The 20,173-nt window shown below is 31.0% G+C and overlaps 1 protein-coding gene across 13 annotated transcripts in view; it reads left to right on the plus strand.

Annotated features, from left to right (window-relative positions):
- Positions 1 to 7,438, plus strand: part of LOC132705735 (liprin-beta-1-like) — a 46,994-nt gene extending 39,556 nt beyond the window's left edge. For 5 of the 13 annotated variants that reach the window (XM_060676574.1, XM_060676575.1, XM_060676576.1 and 2 more), the window contains 9 exons: positions 745 to 963; positions 1,665 to 1,769; positions 1,836 to 2,058; positions 3,105 to 3,336; positions 3,387 to 3,662; positions 3,816 to 4,076; positions 4,126 to 4,396; positions 4,453 to 4,584; positions 5,920 to 7,437. In XM_060676574.1, the coding sequence (XP_060532557.1) occupies positions 745 to 963; positions 1,665 to 1,769; positions 1,836 to 2,058; positions 3,105 to 3,336; positions 3,387 to 3,662; positions 3,816 to 4,076; positions 4,126 to 4,396; positions 4,453 to 4,584; positions 5,920 to 6,042 (1,842 nt within the window). In that variant the 3' untranslated portion in view covers positions 6,043 to 7,437. Of the gene's footprint in view, positions 1 to 744; positions 964 to 1,664; positions 1,770 to 1,835; positions 2,059 to 3,104; positions 3,337 to 3,386; positions 3,663 to 3,815; positions 4,077 to 4,125; positions 4,397 to 4,452; positions 4,585 to 5,190; positions 5,332 to 5,919 lie in introns of all 13 variants that reach the window. The other 8 variants (XM_060676584.1, XM_060676581.1, XM_060676585.1 and 5 more) reach the window with 5 other exon arrangements.
- The last annotated feature ends 12,735 nt before the right edge of the window (positions 7,439 to 20,173 follow it).

Below are 20,173 nucleotides of genomic sequence, written 5' to 3' on the forward strand. Positions count from 1 at the left end.
TTTTACTATAGGATTGCTTGTCATTTTTAGTGTTTTTGTTCTAGTTTAATTTGTAAAAATGTTATTGCAGTCAATCATTACACTGTTTGAAATTATATAAAAATTTCCTATTTTTGGCGATTTGTCAAAAACGAGTGCACTAAAATATAACGTGTGTTCATCATTGTAATCGGAATAAGATATTCTATTAAACACGTATATAATATACAGGGTGTTCCATTTAAAAACATATGATGTAGGCTTGTATCTCAGAAAATTGATAGAGTTTTGTTTTATACGCCACTCGGAAAAAAAATTAGTTACTAACCCACTAACATTTTGTATTTTTGTTTATCTTGATATCTCTGAAAATAAAAAACTTACAGCCAATTAGAATGTTATCAAGGTAAATTGATCCCACTGTACACTTTCTTTCCATGCTATTGCCTAAACATGTTTCTGGAGGGATTTACTTTTTGATTAAAATTAGCTTAGAAATTGAATGAATATTTAATTTTAATTACTTGGCTTAATTGTTAAGATTGTATATTGGTATATTATTCGTATAACTCCATTTTCCTCAAATTTTTGAACAAAGTTTCCGGATTCATTTCGACATTCTAAAGTAGAAGGAAGAATATCCCGAGCTTGAATTTTGTTTTATTTGATTCTCCTTAGCAAAAGGATTCGTTAAGGGACAACCTGTCTGTTTGCTTTCGAATATTATTTTTACTACGGAATCAATAGCTTTTTTTTGCATATCAGGAAGTTCTTTCGCGATCGTCGTTGGAGACCCAAAAACTGGAACTGATGTCTATCATGAGCGAACTAAAGTTAAATTCTGCAGCGTTGGAACGGGAAAATATGGAATTACGAAACGGACAATTCAATAATAATTCATCGGATCTAAAGAGGCCACCGTTAGCTCCAAAACTTGTATCTCAGCCTCAGCTAACATCAACCCCTGTTCATCATTCTAGTCAGGTAGGATTAACTTTCGTAAGGTGTCGAATTGAATTTGCCAGTTACTTAGGTTTAAAGTTTATCCAATATTTTACGTTTAAATTTTACAAATAAGACTGCCCGTAGATTTAGAAGCGCTTTACGCTCATATCATATATTAAAAGTAAATATCGGGGATAGTGCAAAGGTTGTGATAATATTAAGTAGAATACGGTACAGAAGACGGAGGGTGAAGTGGATTATGATCTCCTCTAGAATAAAATTCATTAATAAAGCTTTCCTTGACAGAAATGATCGATGATATGGATAACGTCGAAGAGAGTTAGATATATGTATAATAGCAATAATAATTGTTCTTTGCAGCAGATTAATCCCACTTTGATAATGATAAACTTTACTGGTAGTTGAAACAGTTCACATGACACTATTTTTTTCTGATTCAAATCGTATATTTTAATATACATAAAAATAATTCATAAATGTATTAATATATTTTTAATTGTAAACCTGATAACGCGGGTTTAATCTGCGTCCGTGCCGGCACGACCCCATGATTGGCTGGTTTAGTTTCCATAGCTTATTGGAGCAAAATGAATATAATTATATCAGTAAAAGCATGAAGAAATGTATTCAAATTTGATTCTTATGGCTTTATGACTTTTAATTTTATGCATGTTAATATTTTTTATCTATTAAGAATTCTATAAAATTTACGCTTACAGATTTTGCGGGGTTCACCTTCCCCAAGCCCCATAGGAACCTCTTCTAATAGTCCCAGGAGGGTAGATATGGTACCTTCTTTCATACAAGAACCCAATCGGCCCAAGGCAAGTGCGGCTTCTTTCTTAATCCAATCGCAGTTTAAAATTTAACAGTGCTACTGTGCGTTTTAGACACCACCATCTACGTATAAGAGGCAAATAGACGTACAGTACGGAAGCTTACCGAGGCAACAGTTTTTAAGTAACGGAAGCGGTTCTAATTTGATCACAGATTCGAACGCGAATCCGCACAAGAAAGGAGTGGCTTTTGGTAGGACAACTGGGTTGATAGGTGGTGGGGGTTATCTGCCAGTCGCGGGGGGCAGGCTGAGGGGCTTCTCTGTACCCAATCTAGGTGAAATAGCTCTAGTCTTTGCAAGTCGGTGTTGCTTGTCAGCCATTCTAACTAAGTTTTAGCTTTGCTATCATGCAAAACAAATTCACATTACATAATAACGTAACAAAGTATTTGATAGAAAAGCTGAAATATTTTAACGCGCTATGGTGGCTATTCTTAAAAATTCATTGTACTCATTCATTGTGTAACACAGAATCACCAGCTTTTCGACTTTTTAATAACAAATATATATAAGGGGATATTAACCGTTTAATGAGGATACATTTAATTTTCTTTTGTCTTTGTCCCTTTTTATTTTGTAATAACTTCGTAGCACATTTTTTAGAAATGTTTCAAACTTCTATGAATTTCTTGTTTTTTGAGAAAAAATAATTTCATTTATATATTAAATAGACTCGAGCTATTCACTTCATATTCATGTATTAATTATCGCGAGTTTATATTTTTCGTCTGATTTTGGCACATTTTTTTTCTTAATGGTCAATTGAAATTAAAAAATATATTTACTACCTTTTCTAGAGAAATAGAAAACATAATTGGCTCTATTAGTTATGTCGCGATTAGATAATATTTTGGCTTAAGGACGGTAAAATTTGATGGGCCTCACGCTCCAATGATATTTTCCTAGAGAAGTAAATGATTCTCCACGTGTGCCTCTAAATTACATACACTAACCTGCAGAGTGATCTTCACATACTTAACTCGTTTTCCCAGAACATTTAAAGAGAAATGGATATACTTTTGAGAAAATACTTTCCTAAAATGCTACATCAAACAAGTGTTATTAGTTGAACACAAGATCGGCATAGAGAATGGTCCTTCTCGATTTTTTTTTTATGGTTGCTTTAAAAGTTCTTAAAGGGCCTCTATATACCTAGCAGTCATATACTATTAGTATATTGTTTTTCAGTGCACGAAAATATTTGCTTGAATTTGCAACAATTTTCCATTTTGGCCTCACAATAAAACCCCGTTTATTTTCGTAAATCCTTTTTAAAGCTCGCAGTAACAAACAGAACTACAGCTATTTATCTTGTACTTAGCTGAATCAGACAAAATCGCTGCCGATGAATATTCAAAAGAGAACTCTCCTGGATCGCCAACGTTATCGTTCAATAAAAATAAAGGCATTAAAAAGATTTTTGGAAAAATGAAAAGATCGGGGTCGGGAAATCTTGAAGATCTGCCCGCCGGTTTAGGAGAATTCCAAAGAGGTGGGGTAAGGGCGACAGCAGCAGCCAGATTAGGGTGGAGCGAACCCCATTTGACACTAAAGTAAGCTTTTAGGCAATGAAAATATATAAAACATTCTGTATATATTTTAGACCGGATAAACCTTTTTCCGAGTGGGATGGCGAGAATATATGTGATTGGTTGCAAGATTTAGGTTTGGATCAGTATATCCCTGAAGCGAAAAGATGGGTCAAGTCAGGCCAGCAGCTGCAAGAAAGTCCTATAAGTGAAATAGAAAAGGAGCTCAACATCAAAAATCCATTGCATCGCAAAAAACTGCAGCTCGCTTTAATAGACACGACAGAAAATTCTTCTAGCGATTTGTATTTGGCGCAGGCAGGAAAACTTGATACAGCTTGGGTTTTGAGGTTAGTGCATAATAATCTTTTGACTAAAGATGAATCATTTTTTTTTTCATTTACTTTTACTATATATTTCAGTTTTTTTCAGAATGTTCGAAAATTGCATTAATAACAATAAGGGCTTTAATATTTCATATTACATATTTATTATTATTAAAGGTGGCTCGACGACACGGGCTTGCCCCAGCACAAGGAAAGTTTTCTTATCAACCGTGTGGATGGGAGAGTGTTACATAGACTGACAATTGATGACTTGGCCTTACTTCACGTTACTTCATTGCTTCACGTAGCCAGTATCAAAAGAGGCATTCAAGTATTGAGAGAGAATAATTATGAACCGACCTGTTTGCAGAGAAGATCGTTGCCCGACGATCCGGAAAAACCCACGCCAAAGCATGTGTCTTTGTGGACGACGCATAGGTGCGTTTTGGTAATTTGCGTTTTTATCCAATAACTCAATATCTTTAAGGGTTATGGAATGGTTAAGAGCAGTAGATTTAGCAGAATATGCTCCAAATCTACGTGGTGCGGGAGTTCACGGAGGTTTAATGGTACTCGAACCAAAGTTCAATGCAGATTTGCTGGCATCTTTACTATCAATTCCACCTGGCAAGACATTGCTTAGAAGACATCTGAATACCCACTTCAAAGAACTATTAGGAAAAGATATTATTCAAGAAAAAAGAGAAACTGAAGCTACAATGGGATACACACCTCTTACTCCATCAGCCAAATTAAAGGTCAATGACTAATATTTCTTGCTGGTTCTAAGGTACCTAATAGCATGTTCATTTAGGTCACTAAAAAGACGCAGTTTTCGCTCAAGAGGAAAAAGAGCAAAGGAGAAGCCGATTATGGCGATTTAGTGTGTCCATTGAATCCAGAGAAACAATCAGGTGATCTGAGTAGTTCAACTTTTAACATGGGTGTAAGTTACTAACTCTCTAATATTCGGTTAGGTATTTGAATCATTTACCTAAAGAAATTTCACAAGGGTTGTCAAAAATTCAAAATGTAATATCTGTTTTTATTCTATTAGCGGAAGATGTTCTGATTTATCTTTTTTCATTATCTTGTCACTTTGCTGATGTGGAGTGATTATGAAAATAAAACACAAAGACAGTCTTTGGGTAAATGAATTCTCAAAATAATTAAGTCTACATGGGGTTCTCGAGCATTTCAGCATGGAACATAATCGGAATAGAGGTAATCTTTGCTTTTTCACGATTAAATAAAAAAAATGTTTGCCTTTACTGGAGTAACAGTTTTAGATTTTCTTTGAGCTCGGCACCCACGCGTGCCATGAAGTACTTAGAGCTAGGGGAAGAGCAATTTAGAATTACCCTTATCCTGGTTTTCTTCGGTAGTCTTGGTGAGAGTAACTGAGAGTATAGTAAATGTATCAAGAACCCCATAAGATATGTTCCCTAAACCTTCTCTCTATTAAAAAATAATATGCTACTTTTGAAGAATTTTAATTTTCAACTTTTTACATGCTCACCCTCCAAAATCGGGACTGTTTAAATATAACTAGATTCCCGAGATTTTGATCATACATTGCTGAACGAATTACTTGTTACCTAACATATGGTGTGGTATAATTCAACCGGTAACTAAAGATCGCAATATTAGTAGACACTTGCATCTTGATATTAAATGGTTATTTGAGAATCTAGTAAGTTATAATTCAGTTACACATTTATGAAAGCCAGTAGTTTCAATGCAACCGAACTGAATTCTATTCTGCACTGCTTTTAGAAGAGGTTTGGGAGTCAGTTTGACAAGTTTCTCTGTAGTAAGTAGTAGCTATTTAACCATATCACGAAAGATATTTGACAATACCTGACTTCAAGTGCACGTCAACTGTTGCGCTTCTATTTTTAGCTATACAACATACCACAGGATCACTATTATTCAAGTAATTTCTTTTAGTACGCTGCAACAGTTTTTTTTGCTTATGTGGTGCTTGTGTTTTAACTTGACGTATCTTACAAATAAAATTTAGCTTGTCGGCATTGTAATAGTTTGATTAATAATATAATTCATTAGCGAAAATGTAAAATGCAACTACTGAAAATATGCAGCGCTTTATACTCTATTGGTCCATACCTGTTGTCGTTTTTATTATAGACTAGATGTGACAACGTAAAAAAAATCACCTGGACTGGACCAGTAGATTAAAAAGTTTTGCATCCTCATAATTATCGGTCTGATTGCTATTCTTATTATTCTGAATTACTGCAACGTCTGTTTATCCTCCTAGACGACGAAGATGAAGGGAAACCAAGAGGCAGAGGATGCTTATCCTCGCGCTGAGAAAACGTTGGCGTCAAGATCGTTACCGACTTCGGTTCGAAATTCGCCTGTAACATTGAGACACGTCTGAACTTGTTCGGAATATATTGAAATAAAATTATTTTTAGGATATATGCATGTCTTCCCCCCGATTTTAAAAACCATTTACCTGCCTTAGTGATTGTGAATCCAATTTTTATATATTAATATATGAGGATTTGTATTTTGGGTATTAATGCTGTTAGAAAAATCACAATAAGTATTTTTTGTTACAATGATTCTCTATAAGATCAGTTTTTTATACAAGTTATACAAACGAAGTGGATCTAACATTTTTTATTGTAATTTAAGTATTAAGATGTTAAGGACATCAGATACCCCAAACTCATAAGTACAGTTAACAACCTTCCTGTGTGGTATTGTTATTATTTTATTTATCCAAAATTATAAATATGAAAAATGTGAGACTTCCAGGACAGGAATAGTTTTAAAAGAATGAAAAGAAATACTACCAATATCAGTATTTTTCTTACTGTAGGAAAATAAGGAAGTAAAGTGGGGTAAATAGTGTTTTATTATAAATTCTGTGTTATTTATTTCAAACTTAAGAGTGAGTAGATATATTTTTGAAAATGAAAATCCTAAACATGATTAATTTACTGTAAGATTGTAACTTTTGTATCCTTAAAAAAGAAATGAAAAATTATGTAGGAGTTTACCTATTTGTTAAATTTTATCAATAGTTTTTATAAAGTAAATTAATAAATAACTCAACTTAAAATATTTGTTATACACAACTACTAATAATTACAAAACTATAAATAATTACCTAGATATAGTCACACAACCACTACCATCAGTCTTAGCTCTACCCACGACAATCCTAGAACCTATTTTGACATACATATCCCAATCTCTTTCTACACTGAATTGAAACTCTGTAAAATGATTTTTTGCTTTGGCATTTTTGGCAAAAGTACTCTCCTAAGCCATTATACAAAATTACTAACAAATCCATTGTAATTGGGAAATGTGTCTAAAAATAAGATAATAATAAATCATATTGACTGTTATGTGCCAATAATTAATATTTCTGTAGATTATATATCAGTCTGTTAATCATATGTTATGATATTTTCTGCTGGACAATGGCCTGTTTTAAAAGATTGACCACTAATTTAGTAGGGCAATGTCAAGTGAGAAAACTATCACCTAATGTTACCAAATAGCAATTATAGTATTGTAGATTTTTAGGTAATTTTACATTTTGACCAAAAATTACATGAGACCATATCTTAACTATTGAAGTTTAGAGACGAATGGTTACATAATTTACTTGATGATTAAAGGTTGTAGTTTTGTAGTTTCTATACTAATATACATAATTATACGAAATAAATATTCATATTTGCCTATAATATTCAAATATGTTAATTTTGTATTAATTGTACATGTATTATATCAAATAAACTCTTACATCTTATGTTATTTGCTTTAATAACACAATATGAATATGTAATAAACCAATATATACTAAATATACCATAAAACCATACCATGCAATATCATAAGCACTAGATTATCAGATAATATAATAAATTGAAAATTAAAAAATATGAAATCTTTCTGTGAAATGACCATTAGTAAACAGATGAGTAAACTGTAACTGTAAGATACCTGTTTCTTTTTTATTTACGCGATATTACTATGATGAAATTTGGAAGCAGGGTAGGTGTGGGCACCTGATTAATTTGAAAGAAACCTGATCGAATGAATTAGCATTCAATCAGGTTTATCAAGTAATCAATTATCAATCAACCAATTGTTAATCAATCAATTATCAAATTATTTTACCATACACGATTTTTTAAAATAGAAGGAAAGACGTAAATTCGAGACTAAAACACAATTAAATGAATTGTGCAAAGCCGTGACACTTTCTCAACTTATAGCAGCTTACAGTAGAATTTTTAGACAGTTTTATTATAAATTTTATAACAAACAAGACAAGATAAGAAACTCGTGGAAACTTTTTGGAAAAAGAAGGTTCCAAATTAATCAATTACCGAAACAATCAATCAAGTATCAAAAAATTAATTAATTATTAAATTATTTTACCATTCGCGATTTTTTCTAAAATTGAAGAAAAAACGCAAAATCCAGACTAAAACAATTAAATGAATTTTGCAAAGCCGTTACGCCTTCTCAACTTATAGCAACTTACAGTAGAATATAACAAACAAGACAAGAGAAGAAAGTCGCAAAAATTTTTTGGATAAAGAAGATTCCCAAAACGATTTTTGGAGTCCGGAGATGGCCGCCAGGTGGCACAATGGATATACAATGAATTGAAAACGTTTCCTTCTTGTAATTTTTAGTTTACTCAGATATCAGTTGAAAAATACATGCATTTATTTTAAGCTGGATATTTTTCCAGTTTCAAATAATTTCTAAGGTTCTATGATTATAATCTTATTAATTCGTTAAGCACATGTTTTTTTTTAAAGATTGTTATGTAAGCTCTATTGTAATTTGAGTTGGGCATACCTACTTTAAGTACAATGAGTTCTTTTAAAAAAATTTTTTTTCGTCTTTCCCTAAATTTTCCACTATAATTGTTTTTAACTCTGCTTCTGTAGATCAAATCAAAACTGATTGTCAATGATGGATATTTACGGTTCAGATGGCCGATTATTTTAACAGTTTTTTATGAGACACGTTGCCCCTTTCCAGTAAACAAGATAATTTCATTTGCAAAACGGTCAGAAAATCAATGGCACTGTGCGTGACGTGCATGAAAGCTCTTCAAACGAAGACAGAAAGCCTGAGACGTGCGATTTCGATTGCGTACGGATAAATTTCCTTTAATGCTGTAGCCTATTTTTTAACAGTTCGCTAAGCAAATATCCGCCGCTTTAAACAATTTTTCCAATATTTTTCATTAAGTATTTTGTTTTCGAAAAGTGTTGTGTGTAATGTATTATGGGATTTGATTAAATGTATTTAAGATTTAACTAATTCAAGAATATGAAAAATTCATGATCCGCTACGAACCTGAACCACAGGTTTGAAAGGCGATTTCGCGCCCATTTTAAAATGTATTTAATATAGGTTTTTATAGACTAAGGTCCATAATTTTTCCGTTCTTAATTTACTATAAATTATAAATTTACTATAAGGAAAAATATTCAGAATACAATTGTAGGAGTCAACTGCAGCTTTTATTTGAGTGATAAATATTTGAGAACACAAGTTTATTATGTTATTAAACTCAAAACTTTTGAAAAAAGAAACGCTTAGAATGCTAACGATATTATGATGGCACAAAATGGTTATGGCGTTGATAGGTATATTTTTCATTATTTACAAATACGTTGCTGTGTAAGTATTTCATATATGTGACACTCTTACCTAAGTACAAACTCCGAATTCTACTTAAAACTAAATAAATCAGTTGGGTCGTGTCAATTCCATCTGCATCTACCGATGTGCCGAACTCAATTTCAGATATTTTTTGTGTAACTCGGAATAGGCCTTGATTAAGTAACTGTGAGCAGTTGTTTTTAGCATTTAAATCAATTTATACCATGTTAAATATTAAAGTAAGTGATTCAATTTATACCATGTTAAATATTAAAGTAAGTGATGATCATGTAGAACAATATTGTGGTAAATGAAAAAATCTAGATATGATCAAATTTAGTAATGGTAATTTTAAAATAAAAAACAATTTTGATGCATGCCGGAATTAGTGAAATTATGATAAAAATGTTAAACATCATATCGGCTACAGATGTTACAGTATTTTTTTTTATTTCGAGTTAAGAAATGTCTTGTGCTACTTAAAATCAGTGTACCGGTGGCCGGTTTATTATGGGATGACACTTTATCTTAGAATACTCCACGCTGAATTTTTTCCAGGATATTAATATGTCAATTGCACCCAGGAAACCAAACTACTGATGCATTCTCCAACTTAGAACTAGTGTATGAGTTTTATCACTTCTGTATTTTTTAAGGCTCTAGTGCAACGTACAATAAATCCATAGCTATTTGAGGCTTCTGCCTTATAAACATGAGGAACGAAGCATAATTTCGTGTCGAATATTACTCGCAAGTCACAAAAAGCCCTAAAACGGAAGAGAGTTGAAGATGATGACATATTTTACAGCTACAATCATAGTGGTAAAAGAGATTATATAACAATTGGCTGTTTTAAGTTGCAAGTGATTTATTAGAGACCAATTGTTGATTTGCTCTAAACTACGCTGGAGAGTAAGACAATCCTCTGAACACCGGATTAAAAAAAAATGTCGGCCGCATGTATCAAAAAACTGACTAATGTCATTAACGAAAATATTGAATAATAATGGCCCAAATATTGAGCCTTGAGGAACGCCTGAGGAAGCGATGTATTCATCGAAAGTGTGACCATAGGGATAGACGTACTGAGTGCGGGTCGATAAATATGAAGAAAACATATTTATAAACGATTCGATTAAACCAAAAGCACGGACCTTGTGGATTTGAATTTTGTTATCTAGGCGATTACACTTTCGAAAAATTAAGATATATGACGTCCATTTGAGAATCTTCATCACCAGCCTCAGAAATATACTGAGACATAGTCGTTGAATTGGTAATGGTGGATCTTCTTTTAAAAAATATTATCAATAGAACGTTTGTCCATTGTAAAAATGCCAAATAGCTATTAATTGGTCGAGAAAATAATGGCGAAACATGGCAGAAAAAACAGTGAAGCACTAAAGAAATGGCATCTACTATTTACTATCGTTTGACACTTTTTTGTAAATCTTTAATGTTGTAATTAAATAACTAACACAAAAGTTTTTAAATTTTTGTTTTAAATTTATTTTTATGACAAAAAATGGAATGAATTATGTCAACAACATTGTTGAAAAATATCCAGATTGAAAAGAATATACCAGAAACACTCTTGGATAATGGAAAAAATTAAAAAACTTAGAATTGTTATAAACAATTGTTATATATGTCTTTTATTTTTTGATTATTTGTATATCCATTATTTAATTTCCTTTTTTGGCCATGTTTCGTCATCGCAGCATTTTTATAATGACAAAACCACGATTTTGTTAAATGTGAAATAACGATAAAATTATACAAATGGAATTTTTTCTTTTTAAAAAATGCCTTTTTACGATTTTTTTATTTAAATTTTTAGTGTTACTTTTTGATCCGCCCTATACTTCTTTTTTCTTTAATATATCAACAGCGACCACTAAAGAAGATGCCATTCAATAAGGAAATGAAACCCAAATCAAAGGCAGAAATCAATAGATATAATTACGTCACAGACGTCACCTTAATTATTAACTTACCGTATTTTTCGTCCTAGAATTGATATCTGAATAAAAATATAGTGTGTTCTAATTGAAAATCTTCAGATTTTGTTAATTGAATTCGCCAAAATGGCACCATCTATTGCACCATTAATGCCTTAATTTAATATAAATTCAAATGCCCTATATATATATATATATATATATATATATATATATATATATATATATATATATATATATATATATATATATATATATATATATATATATATATATATATATATATATATATATATATATATATATATATATATATATATATATATATATATATATATATATATATATATATATATATATATATATATATATATATATATATATATATATATATATATATATATATATATATATATATATATATATATATATATATATATATATATATGTAGCAATATAATATTTTATATTTAATATAGGATAAGTGAATGTATAAGTTTTTTTGATATTCTTTACAAATTCTGGTAAAAGGTATCCTCATCATTAATTTAGTAACAAAATGATTTTTTTCTACCCCTTACTTTAAAATACCCAATTTTGCTTGAATCAAGCTTGCTAAATGTGTCACTTTAATAAGTCAACTCTATTCAAAAACTAATGGTCGTAGGAAAAACTAGTATGTAACATTGATAAATCTCTTCAGTCACTCGTGACTATGACTAAAATAGCGTTAATCAAAACTTGTTGTATAATATACTACTACGAAAAAACTAAAGCAGTTTGTGAATAAACGTGAACATGATGTGTCGCATGTGTTTCATACTATCAAGATTATCATCAAAATCATTTTGCAATGTAATTATGTGAATAGCAACTGACGGTAGTTAGAGTCTTTAATTAAAGCTCCAGGAAATCTGGCGTCTTTAGTTGCCTGGTTCTTTCTCTATAACACATTACACCCGCTTAGTTGAACTCAGGTGGCTTTTACTTGATGAAAATCTATTTATCAAAATTAATAAGAACTAAAAGTGCAGATTTTCACGAAATTATATATTATGACATGACAATTGTTTCGACAACACCAAATGTATTTGATAAAGACACGGTGTTGTCGAAACAATTGTCATGTCATAATATATAATTTCGTGAAAATCTGCACTTTTAGTTCTTATTAATTTTGACCCACTTAGTTGCTTTTATTCGCTTACTTTTGCTTTTACAGAGTGTAATTTTTGACTGTCTTATTGAATTGGTTTCTATTTTTTTGGATTTTTGTTGCCTAGAAATATCTCTCCATCTGTAAAATGTAACTTTGTCTTACAATAAAGAAATAAGTATGTTTTTAAAAAATATTTGTGTCTAATACAAATCAAATTAAAAAAATTGATCCGAATCTGCGAAAAAATCACTTCAGCGATACGAAATTATTACCTGTTACCAAGTTATACAGGCATATGTATAATAAGGGAATTATTTTTTACGCGTATGTTGTCACGTTACATAACATGTGCATGGAAAAATTATTTTCTTGCCATAATATCAATAAAGGTCTGAACTCTAAAACGACGCATATTTTTTTATTTTATTTTAATGGATATTTGCAAAAAAAAATGTTTTGTCTAGAAAGAAAATTCAGAAAGTATTGCTTTTGGCATTAGTGCAAAAACACTTATTTTTGACACTAACGCAAAAAAATGCCTTGACAATTTATTGTTTCCAAGTTTTCTCTGACAGTGATAAGTGCAAAAAATTGTAATCACATTTTATTTAATTTCGAGTTGTCAGTCTAAATTTCATTATTTCGTTTTAAAGTTGCTGAATTTAATTCAATGTAGAAAAGATATTGTGTGTAAGATGTACACTGTGTGCCAAATAAAACGATCCACTATACGATCTGGAAACCCATTTGAGATACTAAAAAAAGTTTCGTACAAAAGTTCCTTAGAGCCTGCTGAAGATTTAAAGTATTATAATATTATAAAAGTGTTATGTGTTTTTTTCATATTTTGATTACCCCATATAAAGTTGTGTAATAACGCTACTGATCCAGGTATTGCAACGACTAAGGAGATGATGCACTTCTCAATTAGTGTGACGAATGCGCCTCATCTTATACAAAGTATCCCAAATAGATGGTGCCATTTTGACGAATTCAATTAACAAAAAATTAAGATTTTCAAGTGGAACACACTATATTTTTATTCAGATATCAATTCTAGGACAAAAAATACGGTAAGTTTATAATTTATTTTATATTTAAATTTTAGTTACTGTTTGAGATATTCGAGGTTTAAGATAACACCCGTATAAATTCTTGTTGAATTTAAAGCCACCTTAGGGCACTTGTTTTCAATATTAGGTATTTTTGAAATAGCAAAGGCATGATACTACTTCTTATAAAGATATAATACTCCAGATATACGAATAAAACCTATTGCTAACAATAGAGAGTGTCCATTAGTTGAACAAGATAACAAATTTGAATAAATAAATCTATAAAACAAAAAGTTAACCAAAAAGATTTCGTTAATTCGGTTCATAAAGTTGACATTTTTGTTTGTTTTTATTGATTTTCATATTTTAATTTAAAAAGTTTATAGTTTTCAAGTTTTTTGTTAGTATACATTTTATTTATATTTTAAATAAGTTATAGTTATTTAGTTACAATGCCGCAATATTATGCTCAGGAACGGCTAAAATTGTATGAATGCTACCTGACCAACGGTAAAAGTGCAGCTTTAGCATTAAGGGAGTACCAGGGGGCTAAAATACCAAGAAAAACTATATTTAATATAATTATCCAGGACCTGTTAAGTCACGGTGTTCTAAAATATAGAAAAAGGGAAAAACCGAGCACTCTTTTATCAGAAGAAACTCAATTTTCCGAAAATTCTTTGCGAGATGCAAGCAGGGACCTTGACTTAACTATTTCATCTGTACGACGTATTTTAAAAGGTGACAAAATAAAACCTTATAAATTTCTACCAATTCGATTTTTATTTCATACGCTTTTAACAAAACATTATGGAGTGTTAAAGTGTGGTGCGGTATTATAAGGGATAGAATTGACAGCCCCATTTTTTTTGAAAACTCTTTAAACGCACAGAACTTTTTAATTTTGCTTCAAAATATAATAATGCCAGAAGTAAACAATCTACCCGACAACTTGCTGGTGAACATTATATTTCACCAAGATAGCGCGCTCTAACATCGTGATGATCAAGTGATAATTTTTTTAAGAATACTACAATATAATTGGTAAAAATGATAACATTGCGTGACCACAGCGAGGTCCCGATTTTACACCCATGGACTTTTTTTTGTGGGGCACTTTAATGGATCGTGTGTATAAATTGTGAAATAACTATTCAGTTGATGACCTTAAGGAAAAAATTAATCAAGAGATTCTTGAAATTAAATAATTAATTACTTATTTTTGTTATTGTTTTCAATCAAGCTGGATAATTAACTATTAAATGTTTCTTTAAATACGAAGTCTGAAGTTTTATTAAATCTGTTAAAGTGTGTAGTATAGAGTCGATATTTTTCAAAGTTTCCACATAATAATGGACGCCCTGTATTGTTAGCAATAGGTTTTATTCGTTTATTTGGAGTATTATATTATATTTAAAAGAAGTAGTGTCATGTTTTGGCTATTTAAAAAATACCTAATATTCCCAACAAGTGACTTAATGTGGACAGCGTTAAATTCAACATTTATACGGGTGTTATCTTAAAGCTTGAATATCTCAAAATGTGAGTAAAATTCAAATATAAGATAAATTACAAAAATACCCTATTTTTTGTCATAGAATTGATATCTGAACGAAAATATAGTGCATCAGTTAAACTGATCGAGTAGTGCATCATCTCTGTAGTCTGTGGAAATTTTAATTGCAATACCTCAATCAGTGGCGTTACAACACAATTTTATATGGGGCAATCAAAATAGGAAAAGATAAAACACGTAACCCCAATTTCTGCCTAAACTATGCAAAATTTGATTATAATTTTTTTAAGAAAGTGACCAGTATTTTAATCAAGGATTCCAAAAATATCGAAATAGGTAGGGTGTTCCATTTAAAATAACAAAGTTGATATCGAGTGGGGGGGGGGCAGTTTTGTATCTGTATCTGTATCAACAAAATTGTAATATTTTAAATCTTCTTAAAACTTTTGTATGAAACTTTTTTTCGGATCTTCTATGGGTTTCCAGATCGTAGAGTGGATCGTTTTATTTGGACACGGTGTACAAGAAGTATACTATGTAATCACTGTATTATACTTCGTGCAAAAATATACAATATTTGCACTAATCAGACAAATATCACTTTATAATATAAATCCATCCATTCATCCACTTCGATTGACAGTTGGGAGGTGATATCTGAGGCAAACAAAAACTACAATTGGGAGAGAAATTTTGAAAAGACCTTATCGACGTATCCTTTTTCTAGCCTCTGTATTGCTTCTTTAAAATAAAAAAATTGAAGCAAAACAAATAAATTCTTAGGTCACGTAAATATTCCAAATAATCTTGTATGAGGACGGCAAAAGAGCACAATAGAAATATCGTTTTTATCCTGGTCGCCGCACAGGAAGAGCTATCTCAATGCGACTATTTATAGATATCATCCAGTATTTATCTACCATCTACCTACGTTCATTCGTTAGACGGAGAGATAAAAATCCGACGAAAGAAAACGAACGTTTACGAGAGATAGTCGTCGTGTGGTGGACGAAAGTTAAATCCCGCGAAATTCATTCAGCGTTGCGTCCTCTGCATAAAACGAACGCGTTGGTCGGCTCGCAAACCAGCTTACTCGATTTTACAAATTGAAAAACAACACACCTAAGCAAGATTGGAGACAGCTGTTTGGGTTTTCGTCGTCCTTTCCGGGTTTATGACACCTCGAGACAGGTTGGTCCTTGTTTGATGTCGTGTTCGATGTTGCTTTCGAAAGTTTTCCGTACTTTTCCGTTTTGCTAAAACCATTTTCGATTTTTTTTCTTACTTCGTACTTCGTACTATATAATATTATATTATATTATTTTTTCTTGGGTCTCAATCATCAATATTACAGCTCCGTTCTTAGAGGTGATTAGTACGAAAAAAAAACGTAAGAAAATTACAAGAAAATATTTGTTTAGTGATTGAATGTAGCAAATTTTTTGTGTAAAAATACCAATAATCTTTTTTTTCCTGAGTAAAATATTATTAACCTTATTTTTGCGACACAACTGTAAACATAGTAATTACTACACTGTTTATTTTTATTATTATTTATTTGTATTTAAAAATAACTGAAGGACGTACAAGTTAGTGGCAGCGATGGGGTAATGTTTTATAAATATTCCAAGGAAGGACTTGGAGAGAACTCCTTCAGATTTCCGTCTTTTACATCACCTATTATTATAAAAGGGGCAATCACTTTATTGTGATATAGGGCGATCACTTTTGAGTTGATGATGGTATCCGTTAAGGAGTTGAAAAATGCTTCATCGGTTAAGTATATTTTTTGACTGTTTGTGGGAAAGTATCTGTAACATTTCATTCCATTTTTGTATCTATTTCGTTAATTGATGAATTGAATTAATTCCACAATTTAATTTAGAACTTGTTACATATAATTTTTTGACGCACCAGCATTCTTCAAAAGTTATATGAGATACCTATAAAATAAAAAGCAAAAATTTAACAGCCTAAAGAACGCATGGGTTTTGGACTGGGTTTATGAAAAATTAAATTCTTAAATATATATATATATATATATATATATATATATATATATATATATATATATATATATATATATATATATATATATATATATATATATATATATATATATATATATATATATATATATATATATATACAAATTCATCAGAAGCCAATAAAACTGCCGAACGCTGATCAGATAAGAATTTGATTTTTTATAAACCGAACCCAAAACCCATCAATTCCGAAAGACAGGCTGTTAAATTTTAGCTTTTTATTTTATGGGTATCTCACATAACTTTCGAAAACCCATCAATTGCAGTGCAAAAGAAAAAAATGTTTCGAACTACTAACAATTATTAATTGAAGTATTTTTTATTAATAATTTTTGTTAGTGAAGAAATTAGTAAGCCGAAAATTATGGCGGATTTTTCTTTCTGACGAACTCAATAACTGGCCAAATGATAATTCGTAAGGAATAGTTGAAGCTTTTGGATGAAAAAAGAGCTTTAATTTTTGTCTGATAAAATTTTACATCCAATTCTATAGTTTATTTTCTTTGTATTCTGTTTATTAAATTTTGTACAAAATGTGAATTAATTGGAAGAAATGCGTTTTCTTCTTGAAGTAAAACGTTCTTTCAATTGCGTGAAACAAAGTTATAACCTATTTAAAGAAGAAATTGCTGTTTCGTAGAGAATATCTAGGATTTAATTAGTTCATGCCTGTTGGAGATCCGTCCATCGCACAGCGGTTAATAAAAAGCTTAAGAATTTTTTATTAGAACTGTATTACTTTGTTTTTTAATCATGTGCCGCCCCGTTGTCGGATGCACAACAAGATACCCGAGATTAGATTAAAACACATTGTACGGTTGGCAATTTTGATGTCATTCCGTATCTCTGATTGTAACTCCTAAGCGTGAGCTTTAATATCGTTATGCGAAACCAAAAAACAATGGATCGATGAGGAAGAAAATTTACTTTCGATATCTCGCCGCGGTTTCACAATTCACAAATGTTTATGGTTCTGGTATATTATTGATTAGGTTATGGATCAAATTCTGAAGAGCTCATAATGTATGACTTAAAATTTATATAATACTATGGATGGGTTGTCACTTTTTTTTCAGTTTTTTTTAATTTACTTGTTTGTAATACAAGGTGACAGAATATAATTATTAAAATAGATCAATTTGAATATGAAGGTCGACTGACGCTGTTAAAATTTTGAGTGAAATTCAAGTTCAATATCAAAATTAGGCAAAGATATAACACAATAATAAAAATTGCAGCTTTATCTTCTGCGGTGCATATAATTTTCTTGTTATGGGAAGATTCGAAAGGTGACACCACAAAATGGTAGATTGACTATTTCCGTATTACAAAATCTAGAATACCAAATCTCTGAAAGCAAGCGAAAAGGTATGACACATTGATAAAACGGAAACAAATAAAAAATCATTCCTAATACCATTATCAGATTATCTAAAAAAATACTAAAATTCTTTTAATCCATAATTTCGAGAAAAAAGTCGACAGACAAAATAATGTTACTAAATATTATATCACTCAATTACTACAAAATTAAGTCAACAAGTCGTTCTTGACTTTTATCCCGAAACCTTTGATTACTAAATGTTATCAATGTTGGAACATTCGAATGTGTGAGACAGTTCTATTATTGTTCTATTTATTGTGACCAAAATATATCTTTTTTTTATTTACATCAAGGATATTCCGGCAGCATCATCCGGTGTGAATATAGTTCTTTTTGCGGATGAAACCGTACTAGTTTAAATTTTGATTAACCAGAAAAAGTCATATTTAGTTTAATCTGAAACAAATGAAATTTCTGGGACTTTTGGTCCCGCCAACTTTAAAGTTTGAATGCTATGTTGAGTACATTTGAACGAAAATCTCAAAAAACCTCGAAGTACTAAAACAACTGTCAAAAACTAAGGTCACTGCAATCTAATTGATGGTCTTCTACGCACTTGTGCAGTGCTTGTGTAGCTAGGCCATTCTTCACATGCACTAAGAGTACTTACAATAAAGGAGAGGTATATTGAGCTGGAGTATAGGAGTGATGTAACAATTTTATTTACGAATGTTGTAAAACCATATAGCGTTCTTGCAATGCTGCTCTCCATTGTGCCACCACTTTTTTTAATAATCTCCAATTGTACAGAACACTCATAAAACTTCCAAACTAACAATCAAGTAGTACTTAGTCAATAGGGCTATAAGTAGTCCATAGTACTTATATACTTGAATGCTGGTCTCTGCCTCATCAGCTGTGAAATATTTTAATAAAATTTTTAATGTTTTTTGGTACTTTGACATTATTGAATAATGAATCATAAAACAGAAGAGACAATATCAAAGCTGCCTAATCCACCTTAGAAATGTGTGTCTCTTTTTAGTTAAATCTTCCAATATGGTAAGCACGGCGGTATTTGGAGCGGCCTTGGGTACAGGAGCGGCACTGTTTATCGCGGTTACCATCGTGGCATATCGGTACTACAACCTAAAGAAGCAAACCAAAGAATGGAAGTCACTAGATAAAATGCCATACATCCCCATTGCAGGATCACATCAGCGATTCAACAAACCCATCGGCGCTTATCCGAGAACGGCAAGTATTCGATCATAGGAAACCTGACACTCATTACTAATTATTATTACTTATTATATTCAAATCGATCTTTGTTTTCATTACTGCATTTGGGCAAATGTTTGAGCCATTTGATCAATTACTTGAGCTAATGTAACAGCTAATGGAGCTAATATATTTAATTTTATAAATGAGCATCGAATAGTTATACGATTATTTTTCTATTTGACACGAGCTTTTGATAACGTAGAACTCACTCGGCTCTTATGTAAGCTGTCGATAGTGAAGTTTACGGAACCTCACGCCATGCATCATTACGTAAATTCTCTCCAACGGAGTGCTTCCAAATTGGGAAGCGTTCAGTTTGCGATAAAAAATAGAACATTAAAAGTTAGCTTTTTAATCATTACTGAAGATAGAGAATTGAGTTCTAGTATTAAGATGGTATATTTTTAGATGAGAAAGTAACATGGCCCATGTTAAGACGTCGAACTTCATGCTCAAGTTGGTTTTTAATTAAGGATATTTAAGATACTGTTTCAGATAACATTCTTAAGTTA

This window comes from Cylas formicarius, unplaced genomic scaffold (genome assembly GCF_029955315.1).
Source record: "Cylas formicarius isolate icCylForm1 unplaced genomic scaffold, icCylForm1.1 PGA_scaffold_7__23_contigs__length_41026272, whole genome shotgun sequence".
Lineage (NCBI taxonomy): Eukaryota > Metazoa > Arthropoda > Insecta > Coleoptera > Brentidae > Cylas > Cylas formicarius.